Source organism: Dermochelys coriacea, chromosome 9 (genome assembly GCF_009764565.3).
Source record: "Dermochelys coriacea isolate rDerCor1 chromosome 9, rDerCor1.pri.v4, whole genome shotgun sequence".
Taxonomy (NCBI): domain Eukaryota; kingdom Metazoa; phylum Chordata; order Testudines; family Dermochelyidae; genus Dermochelys; species Dermochelys coriacea.
This window is the reverse complement of record NC_050076.1, coordinates 57,189,576-57,204,688: the sequence shown is the minus strand read 5'-3', so window position 1 is coordinate 57,204,688 and position 15,113 is coordinate 57,189,576. Positions and strand designations below refer to the sequence as shown.

At 47.0% G+C, this 15,113-nt stretch overlaps 1 protein-coding gene across 1 annotated transcript in view; it reads left to right on the top strand.

Annotated features, from left to right (window-relative positions):
* CROCC2 (ciliary rootlet coiled-coil, rootletin family member 2) overlaps positions 1 to 15,113 on the top strand; it is a 193,938-nt gene that overhangs the window by 53,552 nt on the left and 125,273 nt on the right. Inside the window, exons 7-11 of the mRNA XM_043491634.1 lie at positions 2,263 to 2,428; positions 3,121 to 3,227; positions 5,602 to 5,829; positions 8,490 to 8,586; positions 8,748 to 8,837. Coding sequence (XP_043347569.1) covers positions 2,263 to 2,428; positions 3,121 to 3,227; positions 5,602 to 5,829; positions 8,490 to 8,586; positions 8,748 to 8,837 — 688 coding nt within the window. The remainder of the gene's footprint in view (positions 1 to 2,262; positions 2,429 to 3,120; positions 3,228 to 5,601; positions 5,830 to 8,489; positions 8,587 to 8,747; positions 8,838 to 15,113) is intronic.

The following is a 15,113-nucleotide window of genomic DNA, read 5'->3' as shown; positions in this document are numbered from 1 at the left end:
GGGGGGGAGGTGTCTGTGAAAACTTTTAAATCAAAATGGGGGTCCTCAGGTTGCTAAAGTTTGAGAACTGCAGCACTTGAGCCTTGCCTAGAGCTGGATGTTACTCAACTGCCATCTAATGGTAACAGTTTGCAGTCGTCTAAGCTGGATTTGAACTGGGGACCTAGAGGCAACAGGCTCTGTATCCCATTAGCAGTCCCTTGAACTCTCCAGCCCTAGCAGTAATTTTGGATGCAGGTGTGCAACGTTTCCAGTTTGAGATTTCAGAGCCTGGCCATGTGGTGCAGCTTGGTGCTTTGATTTCTTTGCTCAAATTTTAGCTCTTTGCCGTTCTCTGCAGTAGATAGATACACTTGCATGTGTCTTTCCCTGCTCCTGCACAGCAGAGCAGCTGAGGAGGTTGTTGTTTTCTGTTTGTGACTCAGGCCCACTGTGATCCCGCCTAGGGAGCTGAGCCACCCAGCAAAGGCAAATGATGGGGGGTTGCTGTTCAGAATACCCCCACACATACAACAGTCTCCAACCCAGCTGCATCAGCTAGCACCCACTGGGATCCCTTTGTACCACCTGCTGCTCTATAATCTCCAGCTATCAAAGGGCTAATCCTCAGAAACCAGGAAATGAAATAGTGGCTGTTTTGGAGGCATTGTGGGGGCCAGTCCTGCACATATTCCTGCTAGCCAGCATGCTCAGGTGCCACCTTTCTCAGTGTGTTTTCACCTAGGATGCCAGATCTACCTGTGGTTTCTTGCTGGGACCCATCAGGGTTGTGTCTGTAGTGGGGCTGCAGCAAGGTCCCCTGGCTGGAGTTTGGATGGGCTGCTGGTGGGAGGTGGCAGGAGGAAGGTCCTGGGGGATCCTGAGATGGGAGAGTTTAGCAGACAGAGGAGGCACCTTGAGAGCACTGGGAAGTGTGAGCCGGCACAGGATGTGGTTACCCATTCAGTGCAGGGGGCCTGAGGTCTGCCCTGTTCCCTGCTGCTTTCGGAAATGACTTCAAGGCATTGATTTAAACGTATACAGCATTTGGAGTGACATCTGTCCCCATGCCAGAATGGGGCTTGGAGTGACCACTGACTGCTATCCCTGTGCTGATGCAGGGTTTGGGGTGACCGCTGACCACTGTCCCCGTGCCCAGGCGGGGTTTGGGCTCACTGCTGACCACTGTCCCTGTGCCGATGTTGGTTTGGGGTGACTGCTGATTGTTCTCCCCATGCTGATGCGGGGTTTTGGGTGACCACTGACTGCTCTCGCTGTGCCAATTGAGGGTTTGGGGTGACTGCTCTCCCCATGCCATACTGCTGCTTGTGGGAGTGCAGAGATGGGTCCCATTGGAAAGGTGCTGCGAACAGGGTGTTCTGACCTCCGCTTTAGAATGTACTCCCTCCTTGGCCCCACAGAGTCAGGATCTGTGACCCTCTCAGGCCCACTGCAGAGCTTGGCTCTTTCCCCAGGCCCTTGAGGATAAAGGTGTCTTTCTAAAAATGTGCTCTAGCTCAATCTGAAGTCGTGGACTTGCTGTAGGAATCACTGAGTGAGCTGCTCTGGCCTGTGCTCTGCAGGAGTTAGATTAGATAGCACAACGCTCCCTTCTGGCCTCAGCGTCTATATGTCTGTGAAGGTTGCAGCTCTCCAGCTAGTTGGGGGATCCCAAGTTGGGTCATTGTCTGAGCTGTGGCCACTCCATTTAGTGTAATATTTGTATACAGGCCTCTGAGCAGGGGATGGTGTTTCTCAATTGTAGCCCAAAGGAATTAATTCCCATAATGAGATGGGGATGATCATTCCCTACTTCCCAGGCTGAAGAAAGGAACAATGTGTTAATGTTCATACAGTGCTTTGAGAAATGTAGTGCTCTGTACAGGTGCTAAGCATTATTATTGCCTGATGTTCTCTGACTGTGCGGCCATTAGCTCAGGGCTACTCGAAAGGCCTAGAATGGTAAGTGCAGTGAAATAGGTTTGGCGTCTCCACACTTTTGCTTCTGAAGAATGGTGTGTTGCAGGAGCAGCGCATGCCACACAGCTCTGCTCTGGAGATCAGAATCCAAGGCATGGAGACTGTATTCTCTTCAGTTCCTTCCATAGGAGGGTAAATGTCCGATGGACTGAGCCTGGAGACGGAGTGTCCCACACAGGAGAGGGTGCTCCTGCTACTGAGACAGGATTGCTGGAGCACAGGGAGTACATGGAGATCGGAGCTGCCCTCTAGTGCCAGAGCTGAAGAGCAGGGGAAACCAATATCTGGCTTGTTCTGCCATAGGAGCACCAGCCTTTCCCAGATGAACATGCTGCTGCGGGAACAGCTGGACCAGATGAAATGCTCCAATCAGAGACTGGTGAGGGAGCTGGAGAGGGCAACATCAGACCTGCACAGGCTGAGAGGCGAGCTAGAGCAGAGAGCATTCCTGGGGGACAACGGCAGGGAGGTGAGTCCTTCCGCTGGGCATTATGGTTTGGTTTTTGTTGTTGACTTCAGTGGAGTGATGCCAGTTTAGACCAGCAGGGCGCCTGGCCCCCTGACAACAATGGAGCTGTGCTGGTTTACATCAGCTCCATTTCTAAATCTGCCCATGTAGCCTGTTACTGATCTGAGCTTAAACACAGCAGCGTGGGTCAAAGAAGGTGACTTCCCTGGAGCTGAGAGCTGAAGGTTCTGTTCTAGAGTCAATGCGGTTTAATAAATGTATTAATGACCTAGCGGGGGGTGCAGAGCAGTGAGGGGCACAGTCTTCAGATGATACATAGATATTTAGGGCAGCAAGGAGCAGAAAGCAACGTCAGAGAGACCTGAACAAACCAGGGGAGTGGGCAGCGCAATGGCGGATGAAAATCAGTCCTGATAAATGCAAAGCGATGTAAATTATGGGGAAGGTGGAAGTGCGCATACACCTTGCAGGGTTCTCCATTAACTGTATCCACTCACAAAAGGGGGCTGGACGTCACTGCTGACAACTCAATGGAAACCTCTGCTCAGGGTGTGTGCACACACGAGGTTAGGTTGCAGAAAGGACGTGATGGAGATTGGGCCTTGGCCATGGCACTCCCTTAGTGAACACCTGAATTTTGAGATATCATCTCTGCACTCACAGCCCCTCACGTCCCACTCTTATTTCCTCAGAGCTCTGGCTCGTACTTAAGCAATGAGCACAGCGGGATCCTGCTGCTATGGCACCAAGCTGCCACGCTGCGCAGTAACTTGGCGGAGCTGCATGCCACAGCAGAGCGGTGAGTACCGCCTGGGCGGGGTTCTGCCAGGAGATTTCCCCACTATTCCTGATGGCCCTGTAGATGGAAGCAGGAGGATGACAAGTGTGTGGATCTCGATAGCCAGTTAGAGCACCGGCTCCAAGTAACAGTGCCCTAACCTGAATCTCCTCCAAAGGGTATGTAAATCTGATCCCAGGGACTGCCAAAGATGGAAGGATACCAGCTAATCACAGCCAGAGGGTCCTTGGATCTCTCAGCTCACCTAGGCGAATTCAGAAAGTGTCTGCTAATTAGGCATGATCTCTGCAGCAAGCTACATAGCTGCACAGCTGTAACGATGTGGCCTCTGGTGAGACACTACTGAGAGTATCAATTCAGGACAAATTGCTTAGAGCAGGGCAGTTACAGCCCAAAGCTGGAGTTTATTATTAAGGCACGCCAAACCAGTCAAACAGAGAGGACTTCGGTTTTACCCCACTGGCTAACCAGAAGTCATACAAGCAATTCCCTCGGGTACTCCAGTTCCCTTGTATCACCACCAGCACCGCTCCTTATGGGAATGAATGGTTATGAAAACCAATACTCCAGTAAAAGAAAAAAGGTTCTCCCAATCCCAAAGGACCAAGCCGCAGTCCCAGGTCAATATATCAGTTAGATCTTACCCACGAATCACGCTGTTGCCAGTCCTTTAGAATCTAAAATCTAAAGGTTTATTAATAAAAAGAAAGAAATATAGATGAGAGTTAAAATTGGTTAAATTGAATCAATTACATACAGTAATAGCAAAGTTCTTGGTTCAGACTTGTAGTAGTGGTGGAATAAACTGCAGGCTTAAATCAAGTCTCTAGAATACATCCACAGCTTGGATGGGTCATTCAGTCCTTTGTTCAGAGCTTCAATTTGTAGCAAAGTTCCTCCAGAGGGAAGAAACAGGATTGAAGACAAAATGGAGATGATGCAGCTGCCTTTTATAGTCCTTTTTCCATGTGGCTTGTGCTTCCTTTGTTCCAAACACAAGCCACCTAGCACATGGAATGGAAAAACCTTAGAGTTTGGTCCATAGGCATGTCCCTGCATGCCTTGCTGAGTCAGAAGGTGTATCTGCCTTCTCTCAGTGGGTCAGGTGTATAGCTGATGGTCCTTAATGGGCCATCAAGCAGGCTAGGCAGTGCTGATGCCACATTGTCTGGGGGTGTCACTGAGAAACATAGCACAAGTTTGAAATACAGACAGTATAAAGCCAATACTTATAACTTTAAATACAAAAATGATACATGCATACAGATAGCGTAATCATAACCAGCAAATCATAACCTTTTCATGGACACCTTACGTGACCTCCTTGTACAAGATTTGGTGCCACTTTAGGATTTTGGTTGCAACAATGATTGATACGATCACAGTTCATATTAGTAACATCACAACAGCCAGACAGGGGATCGAGCTTCCAAAGGAGGCACTGGGATCTGGTGCCCCCCAGGAAGTGAGTCGTGCCCGGCTGTCCTCGGTCCCAAAAATTGGGCCAGCTAGTAAGCTTAGGGAGGACTAATGACCCACCAGAGTTTGGCAGAAAGCAGCAGGTTTATTATACTGACAGCTAAGCTGAAAAGAAGGGGGGGAAGGGTCACACTCACACTTACATACTCAAGTGCTGGAGTATGTCATACTCATACTGGAGATGTCAGGATCCTTCAAGGTAAGTGTCCCACAGCGCAGCGATGGATGGTGCGATGAAGGTAAGTCTTCCCGGGGCACGATGGAATGCAATGCAGTGAACCACTGGCCAGGTGGTCCAGGCGAAGGGCCTTCACAGGAAGTACAAGCTTGTGAGTGCACTCCTGAGCACGTGGCCCCTTCCCCTTTTAAGGACCTGCTCCTCATGGCCTGTGACTAAAGATGACTTGGTCGCATCTGGTTGGTCACACTCCACCTCGGACAGTGTCCATGCAGTGTCCATGCATTGGGTGTGTGAGCGCTGCCTAATTAGAGTCCCAGACACCTTGTCTACCTGGGAGCTGTTCTGATCTTCCAGCTGTTCAAGCAGCCCATTCATCCCACAAGCATTCCAGGAGGGAGGGGGAGGGGGAAAGTCACTTCACAGGTATTCAAAGAGGGAGAGGAGACAAAAAAGGGGGGCGGCGGGGCGGGGGGGGGAGTGTAACAGACCTTTTGAACATACAGGTTATACAGAGCATACAGATCACTACTGCTCCTACAATAGTCCTGAGTAGGTTTCCATTGCTGGGACCCTGGCAGTTTTTGGGAGGAGGCTCAGACAGCTGCTGGCTGGCAGTGTGTTAGGAGCCCTGTCTTGGTTTGAGGTGATGCGCTCTAAAACCGCAAGGATTTCTGCATGAATCTTCACATGTGGTGATTTCTCTCTTGTTGCCAGAGGCCTGGCTGAGGCCCAGACAGAGATGGCAAGGACTGCACGCCGCCTTCAGACTGCCTGCCTGAACTTGGACTCAAACCTGCGTCTGTCCGAAAGTGGCGCAGCCTGCTTGCTGGAGAAGCAGGCTCTGCAGGGGGCACGCTTGGAGCAGCAGCTTCAGGAGAAGGTCCGGGAGATGATTCAGCTCCAGAGCCGCTGGGATGGAGAGAAAGTAGAGCTGAACTCCAGGTGAAGATGTGATGGGGCCTAGCGAGCCAATGGAGAGGTCTTTAGTTGGGGTCATGCTCTGGCTCCCTGCCTCTGGCTTTTCCCAAGAGCTTCCAAAGAAGGGCCAGCTGCACAGCTGATGTAATATTGGTGTAACTCCATTGAAGCCCATGGGCCAGCTCCCCAGCAGGTGTAAATCAGCATAGCTCAATCGCCAGTTGGTGTCAATTCTTTTAGTATCATTGATGTCATTGGGCCCAGGGGGCTGGGCTGATTTAGGCCAGCTGAGGATCTGAGCTCAGAAAGCAAAATCTCCTCAGACCCTAGGAAAGGGTGCTCTGCCCAGGGCAGGAGGAGTTCCACTTCAGGGGCATGGTGGGGCCGCCTGGGACTGACTCTAATTAAAATCAAACACCAAACCCTCCTTTGAGCCTGTTGTTTTCATCACTGGTTTTAATTAACTAACATCATCGAAAGGGGAAGGGGGGCAGTGGTTCATGCTGCAGGCAGGTGTGAGAGTGACCTCGGATGCACTCTGCCTGTAAATAATGCCACTGATCTGCCAAGGGTTCTTCTGAGATGCTGATCACTGGGTTAGACCCAGGAAACAAGTCAGTGACAGGATGCGATCTCATCCCCTTCCCCTCTTCCAATGGCATGTTTTGGGGACCCAAGGTGAACTTGGAGAGGTCAGAAGGGCCATATAACCACTATACGTAGGCAGACAGGCTGTGATGTGTTAATGGAACCCAACTTCTGCTCAAAACGATGCAGCTACAAACAGATTAAACCCACAGAAGTGTTTTCTAAGAAGTAAAAGGCTCCAAACTAGAGAAAATAAACACCCTGAATCCATTGGTTAGAATCATTGAATATCAGGGTTGGAAGGGACCTCAGGAGGTCATCTAGTCCAACCCCCTGCTCAAAGCAGGACCAATCCCCAATTTTTGCCCCAGATCCCTAAATGGCCCCTCAAAGATTGAGCTCACACCCCTGGGTTTAGTAGGCCACTGCTCAAACCACTGAGCTATCCCTCCCCTGAAAGCCAGGGCTGACCTGGATGACTGCAGAGCCCCGGGGCGACAGCTGTCCAGTCAGGAGGGGGCTTTGTATCCAGGTCAGGGCTGGGATCGCCAGTGGAGCTCTAAGGGGAAGCCTAAGACTGAAAGGTGTTGGGCCCAATCCTGCAACTGACCCAAAGCTTGTGCTGAATGCAGCTAAAGCCAATGGACGGCTCTATGCTAGCACAGGAGCCTACCCACGTCCAACAAATTGTGGGGTTGGGGCCTTGGAGACAACATTCCCCTTCCATTCTCAGCCATCCAGGCCAGGGCTCCCAAGCTTAGGGAAAGAGCGCGAAGGATGATAATGGCTGCAGCTTCTTCTTATTCTTCTGATATTGATGTTGAGATATGTGCTTGAAAAATAACTCTGTAAACACCATGGAATATTTAATGCAACTCTTCTCATGTCCTAGAAATGACACAGTAGTTACCCTGGAAATAGCATTCTGTGTCCCAGGAGATTGTTGTTCAACAGAATTATGGTAAATCAGTGACAAATTTCCCAGCTGTGTAAAGTTTTAACTCTCCTCATCCCACCCTCTTTTCCTATCACTCAGCGATCCTCCTGGCTTGGTGTCTCTTTAGTTAAGGTCATTATCTCTGAAATGTTTCAGAGTAGCAGCCATGTTAGTCTGTATTCGCAAAAAGAAAAGAAGTACTTGTGGCACCTTAGAGACTAACAAATTTATTTGAGCATAAGTTTTCGTGAGCTACAGCTCACTTCATCGGATGCATTCAGTGGAAAATACAGTGGGGATATTTATATACACACACAGAGAACATGAAACAATGGGTTTTATCATATACACTGTAAGGAGAGTGATCACTTAAGATGAGCTATTACCGTGGTTGGGGTGGGAGGAAGAAAACCTTTTGTGGTGATAATCAAGGTGGGCCATTTCCAGCATTTGACAAGAACGTCTGAGGAACGGTGGGGGGTGGGGGTGGGCGGGAGATAACATGAGGAAATAGTTTTACTCACCACAAACCATTGAATTGGAATTAATTTGCAAACTGGATACAATTAACTTAGGCTTGAATAGAGACTGGGAGTGGATGGGTCGTTACACAAAGTAAAACTATTTCCCCATGTTATTTCCCCACCCCCCACTGTTCCTCAGACATTCTTGTCAACTGCTGGAAATGGCCCACCTTGATTATCACCACAAAAGGTTTTCTTCCTCCCCCCCCCCCCCCCCCCCGGCTGGTAATAGCTCATCTTAAGTGATCACTCTCCTTCCAGTGTGTATGATAAAACCCATTGTTTCACGTTCTCTGTGTGTGTATGTAAATCTCCCCACTGTATTTTCCACTGAATGCATCCAATGAAGTGAGCTGTAGCTCATGAAAGCTTATGCTCAAATAAATTTGTTAGTCTCTAAGGTGCCACATGTACTCCTTTTTCTATCTCTGAAATGTATCAGGTGTTCATCCCATCCATCTAGTTTCTGTGTGTAGATCTTGCCTTGTACGAGCAGCTGTTCTCTGCATTGAACTGTCTCTGAATGCCCTGGAAGGACTGAAAGGTGCTGGGAAAATGTCAGCTTTGCCATTGAGCCTGTGGTACTTTCTTCACTGTGAACAACCTGCTCTCTGTGCCCGGCTTGTATCTTTCAGGATAACAGAACTGACTGCTTTAGGACAGAAACTTAAAGGACAGAATGCAAAGAAAGAGAAGACCATCTCTGCTCTAAAACTGGACGTTCAGAAACTGGTACAAATATCCACAAACTCCTCTCTCTCAATTAGTCACGATCACACACAAACATATAAACAAACACACACACACACACACACACACACACACACACATTTACACTTTCTCTGATCTTTCCTTATGTTCATCACTAAGAAACCACTTATCTTTGAACACAGGAACTCACTAAAACTGGAGAGCTACTGGAGGTGCAGGACCTGAAAGATGAAAGTGAATCTTTGCAGAGAATTGTGAACAGCATCACACAGGTGTGCTACTTCACTCACAGCAAAGTGCAAGAATGTGGTTAAGGCACTCGCCTTGGACTTGGAAGATCTGCATTCAAGTCCCTACTGTGCCATAGACTTCCTGTGTGACCATGGACAAGTCACTTAGCCTCTCTGTGCTTCAGTTCCCCATCTGTAAAATGGGAATGCCCTGTTTCACAAGGTTACTCAGCTACTACAGTAATGGGAGTCATATGTACCTTAGATCAATAGAGAAGTAAATCCAGTAAGGGCCCCTTATGTCTATATTGTGAATGGTTTTAATTTGGTGATTCAGACCATATGGCTCAATAGTGGAAATTTGATGACTAATTGTGTATTAAAGACAACAGTATAGTTGATGGTACAGGTTCTTTACTTACCCATGTGTTGGAAGGGAGTATGTTAGGTATCTAAGAGAAGGCACTAGGGCAGAGTTCTTACTACAGGTTCTGTTATTGTACATTTTGTTCTTCTGAAAGTTGGCTCGATGATTGTTTGAAATCAGTCCTTCCAACTGGTGCTCAGCTCATGCTGTTGTTAATCTGATGCAGGCACTAAGTCATTCCATGGCTCTTCAGGCTCTTATTGTTTTCAGTCCCATTTCTAGCGCTGGTGCTTGTTTCTGTAACAATAGACCCAATAGCGTGGGCTTAAGTCCTGTTGACTGCAGTGGGTTTAATGACTTTGCTGAATCAGGGCCATCATACTGACACTCTTATGCAGGCACCAGTCACAATTTAAACAGCTGTCCATGGAACCCTAGCATAGTAGCTCTATGAGGCACTGTTGCCTAGTGCATAGAGCACTGGACTAGGACTCAGAAGACCTGGCTTCTATTCCTAGCTCTGCCACTGACTGGTTGGGAGACCTTGGGCAAGTCCCTTTACATTCTCAGTCCTCTGTTTCCCCATCTATACAATGGGGATAATGATACTAATCTCCTTAGGAAAGTGCTTTGAAATCTCTGAATGAAAAGAACTAGGTATTATTATTGTGAGCTGCCCATCTAGCAAAGCTATAGATGGCTTTATGCATGTACAGTTGTGTGCACAACTGAGGGCCTGCAGAGTATGGATGTTACTGGGAATTGCAGATGCTTAGCATGTCTCGTGATCGGATGCTGAGAGCTCGGTTAGGTTGCAATTCGGCATGCAGAATCTCTTTTCTCCATGTGCACTGGACACTAGCATTACTCCTGGTTTGGGTGCACAGTTCTCTTCACCGCTTGTGTTTGTTTTGGGGCTAATGTCCATCTCTTGACAGTGTAGCCAAGGTCAACGTTTTCAAATGTGGATCCCCAAGAGTTGGGTACTAATTATGTAGGGCCTGAAGCAGGAAAGCACTTCAGCACGTGCTTCGCTTTAAGCTCAGGTAATTTCATTGACTTCATGTGCTTAAAGTTCAGCGCATGCTTACATGCCTTCTTGGACCAGGGCCTTCTGTAGGCCCCAAGTGCTGATGTCAGAACCAAATTAGGCCAGTTAGTGCCTAGGTCATCAGGGAAGTGTCTACAATAGCGATCTGGGTTTAAATAGCTTTAAGGGCCTGTAACGAGGCTGGTTCTGGTGAGACTCAACTAAGAGTGCCAATTCAGGACAAATTGCTTAAAGCAGGGCAATTACAGCCCAAGGCTGGGGTTTCTATGCACACCAAGGCAAACCAAACCAGCCAAACAGAGAAGACTTTGGTTTTGCCCCACTGGCTAACCACAGGTCACACAAGCAATGCCCTTAGACACTCCAGTTTTCCAGTATCACCACCAGTGCCACTCGTTATGGAGACAAATGGTTATGAAAACCAATACCCCAGTAAAAGAAAAAAGGTTCTCTCAATCCCAAAGGACCAAGTCCCAGACCCAGGTCAATATACAAATCAGATCTTACCCACAAATCACGCTGCTGCCAATCCTTTAGAATCTAAAATCTAAAGGTTTATTCATAAAAGGAAAAAGATATAGATGAGAGCTAGAACTGGTTAAATGAAATAAATTACATACAGTAATGGCAAAGTTCTTGGTTCAGGCTTGCAACAGTGATAGAATAAACTGCAGGTTCAAATCAAGTCTCTGGAAAACATTCACAGGTGGGATGGGTCTTTCAGTCCTTGGTTCAAAGCTTCAGTGTAGCAAAGTTCCTCCAGAGGTATGAAGCAGGATTGAAAACAAGATGGAGGAGCTGCAGCAGCTTTTTATATTCTCTTGCCATGTGGTCTTTCTTTCTTTGTTCCAAAGACAAGCTGTCCATTACATTGCATGGAAACACTTCAGAGTTCTGTCCATAGGCATGTCCCTGCATACCTTGCTGAGTCCCAAGGCGTGTCTGCCTTCTCTCAATGGGTCAATTGTATAGCTGATGGTCCTTAATGGGCCACCAAGCAGGCTAGGGAGAGCTGACACCAACTTGTCTGGGGTCACCCGGAAGCATAGCACAAGTTTGAACTACAGAAAGTATAGAGCCAATATACGTAACTTCAACTATAAAAATGATACACGCATATAGACAGCTTAATCATAACCAGCAAACCATAACCTTATCTTAGACACCTCATTTGACCCCCTTTATATAAGATTTGGTGCTACTACAGGACCTTGGTTGCAACGATGATCTGTACGGTCCCAGATTATGTCAATAATGTCACACCCCCAACGCAAAATTGATGCAGGAAGGGATGACACAAACATCACTAACTGCACCCCAAAAGCTCCCCATTCTTGGTTCTGTCTTACTACAGCTAGTATTGGGTTAGAAGCCATACCAGTGAATAACAGAAGTGGTTTATCAAAGTCATGTTCAATAACATGAATGAATCTCTTTACAAATTCAAGGTAAAACTTGGTTAGAGCAATAGTAGATTGGATCTGCTTTTGCAGCATGGTTCCTTTATGTCTCATGTGATCTTGTCAAAAGCTAAAGAACATAACTACTGTATCCATGCAAGCTCTGGCAACTGTTTGGAACCCAATTAACATCAATTTAATGTAGATATTACTGTTGTTTATAGTACAGGAATCTTGGCATTTAGCCATGAAAGCAATGTGTTAGTGTGCCTCCGTTTCCCTGTTCATACCGCACATCAGGTTTGGAATGTCTTTTCCCCTGTGAAAAGTTCCAAGACTGTGTATAGGCATTAACTGTGCAACATCAGTATAACAAGGCCTTTTAATATAAAGTGTGATCTTATGTATCACTTTTAACATATTCAAGGGATTTTCCAAAAGATTTGGTAAATTGTACACTTTTACAGTTTTTGGTAATAGCAACATATTAGTTACAAGAATTACCATTAGCAATAACAACAAATTCATTGCAAGTGTCCATTTACAATCATTTTTGTCATGCCATACCTTTGGCTCAATACCATTGAGGTTTGGGCCTTTGAGGGTTAGCCTGTGGCTTCCCTTTGCAAAATTAAGCTCTCTCTTTCCTTCCTGTCCTGAAGGACAACCCTGTTTCTCTAGTTTAACGGAATTCACTGGCGTGATTCGTGTGCTCTCTGTGCTAATAGCTTTAGCAGTCCTTCTTCTCCGCCAGCTGCAGCAAGTAATTTGCATTCCCACACAGAGCCAGTTCACATTTTCAGATTCTTAACACTGTTTTGGCGATTGATTGTTACGAAGCGAAATGCCTGATCCACCTAAGTCTGGCTCCTGCGCCCTAAGAAGCTCTAAGAAAGGTGACCAAACCCAGAAAAAGGGGACAAGAAGCGCCGCAAGACCAGGAAGGATAGTTACTCGCTTCTATGTCTACAAGGTGCTGAAGCAGGTTCACCCCGACACCGTATCTCCTCTAAGCCATGGTATCATGAATTCCTTCGTCAATGACATCTTCGAGCGTATGCTGGCGAGCGTCCTGCTGCATTAACAAGCGTACCACCATCACCTCCCGAGGATCCAGACCGCTGTTCTCCCTGCCTGCCGGGGAGCTGGCCAAACACGCTGTTCTGAGGGCACTAAGGCTGTGACTAACACACAGCTCCAAGTAACTCCGTCTTTTCCCTGAAAAACAACCATTTCAAGGCTGACTCTGTCTTAAGAGATACCATCCATTTTCACTAACAAGCTAGACTCAAAGTGCTGTGGTCTATTCCTTACACCTTCTGCTTACAGAAACAAGATATTATTCACTAAAATACAAGTCTATCCACGATATCTAGAGATGAGAGTATACCTGCCATCCCGCATTCTTGAGAGATTACTGTACAGCTGTTCTGCTCTTTGCAGACTCAGCTACCCAGTCTCCTCTTGACCTGAACCACTGTTCGTACACACTGTTCTGAGTCACAGAATCATCATGGAGACATTCCTCTCTCAACAATCTGTTTCTCACCAACAAGCTGGCCAACCAGCCGCTTGTTATAGGCGTTCACTTTCTAACAGCTTTCCACTCCTCTAGACCTCGCAAAGCTATCCACACTGATCTTCAAAGAAATCAGTAGATCCTTACACAGGAAAAGTTTCTGCTGTTAGGAACTAAACTTTGCTATGAAATCACTTCACACCCTTGACGTTTCAGTAACTGCTTGCAAGACTACCATGAGGATTCCTTCCCCAGGGCTTTTAAGCAGCAGTTCACACATCTGCAGAATGTCTGCCCTTATCTCTTCCCTATCACCTAGGCTTGCTCTAAGGAACACTTTCTGAACCACAGCCACTCTTTCTGGTCTCCTTACTCCAGAATCACTCTGGCCCATCAGGCGGATTCCACACACTCCTCTTTTCAGGCACGCTTATAGACTCTAGATAAAAGGCAGAAGCATTCTCCTTCCCTTGGCCCATCACAAGTTCAGGAATAAAGGAGTACCCGTGGCACCTAGAGACTAACAATTTATTAGAGCATAGCTGTTCGTAGCTACCAGCTCACTTCATCGGATCATTTGTGGAAAAAACAGAGGAGAGATTTATATACACACACACAGAGAACATGAAACAATGGGTTTATCATACACACTGTAAGGAGAGTGATCACTTAAGATAAGCCATCACCAGCAGCAGGGGGGGAAAGGAGGAAAACCTTTCATGGTGACAAGCAAGGTAGGCTAATTCCAGCAGTTAACAAGAATATCAGAGGAACAGTGGGGGGTGGGGTGGGAGGGAGAAATACCAGGGGGAAATAGTTTTACTTTGTGTAATGACTCATCCATTCCCAGTCTCTATTCAAGCCTAAGTTAATTGTATCCAGTTTGCAAATTAATTCCAATTCAGCAGTCTCTCGTTGGAGTCTGTTTTTGAAGCTTTTTTGTTGAAGTATAGCCACTCTAAGATCTGTGATCGAGTGACCAGAGAGATTGAAGTGTTCTCCAACTGGTTTTTGAATGTTATAATTCTTGACGTCTGATTTATGTCCACACAAGAGATCCACTTCCTGGACACTACGGTGCTAATAAGCGATGGTCACATAACCACCACCCTCTATCGGAAACCTACTGACCGCTATTCCTACCTACATGCCTCTAGCTTTCATCCAGATCATACCACTCGATCCATTGTCTACAGCCAAGCGCTACGATATAACCGCATTTGCTCCAACCCCTCAGACAGAGACAAACACCTACAAGATCTCTATCATGCATTCCTACAACTACAATACCCACCTGCTGAAGTGAAGAAACAGACTGACAGAGCCAGAAGAGTACCCAGAAGTCACCTACTACAGGACAGGCCCAACAAAGAAAACAACAGAACGCCACTAGCCATCACCTTCAGCCCCCAACTAAAACCTCTCCAACGCATCATCAAGGATCTACAACCTATCCTGAAGGACGAGCCATCACTCTCACAGATCTTGGGAGACAGACCAGTCCTTGCTTACAGACAGCCCCCCAATCTGAAGCAAATACTCACCAGCAACCACACACCACACAACAGAACCACTAACCCAGGAACCTATCCTTGCAACAAAGCCCGTTGCCAACTCTGTCCACATATCTATTCAGGGGATACCATCATAGGGCCTAATCACATCAGCCACACTATCAGAGGCTCGTTCACCTGCGCATCTACCAATGTGATATATGCCATCATGTGCCAGCAATGCCCCTCTGCCATGTACATTGGCCAAACTGGACAGTCTCTACGTAAAAGAATGAATGGACATAAATCAGACGTCAAGAATTATAACATTCAAAAACCAGTTGGAGAACACTTCAATCTCTCTGGTCACTCGATCACAGATCTTAGAGTGGCTATACTTCAACAAAAAAGCTTCAAAAACAGACTCCAACGAGAGACTGCTGAATTGGAATTAATTTGCAAACTGGATACAATTAACTTAGGCTTGA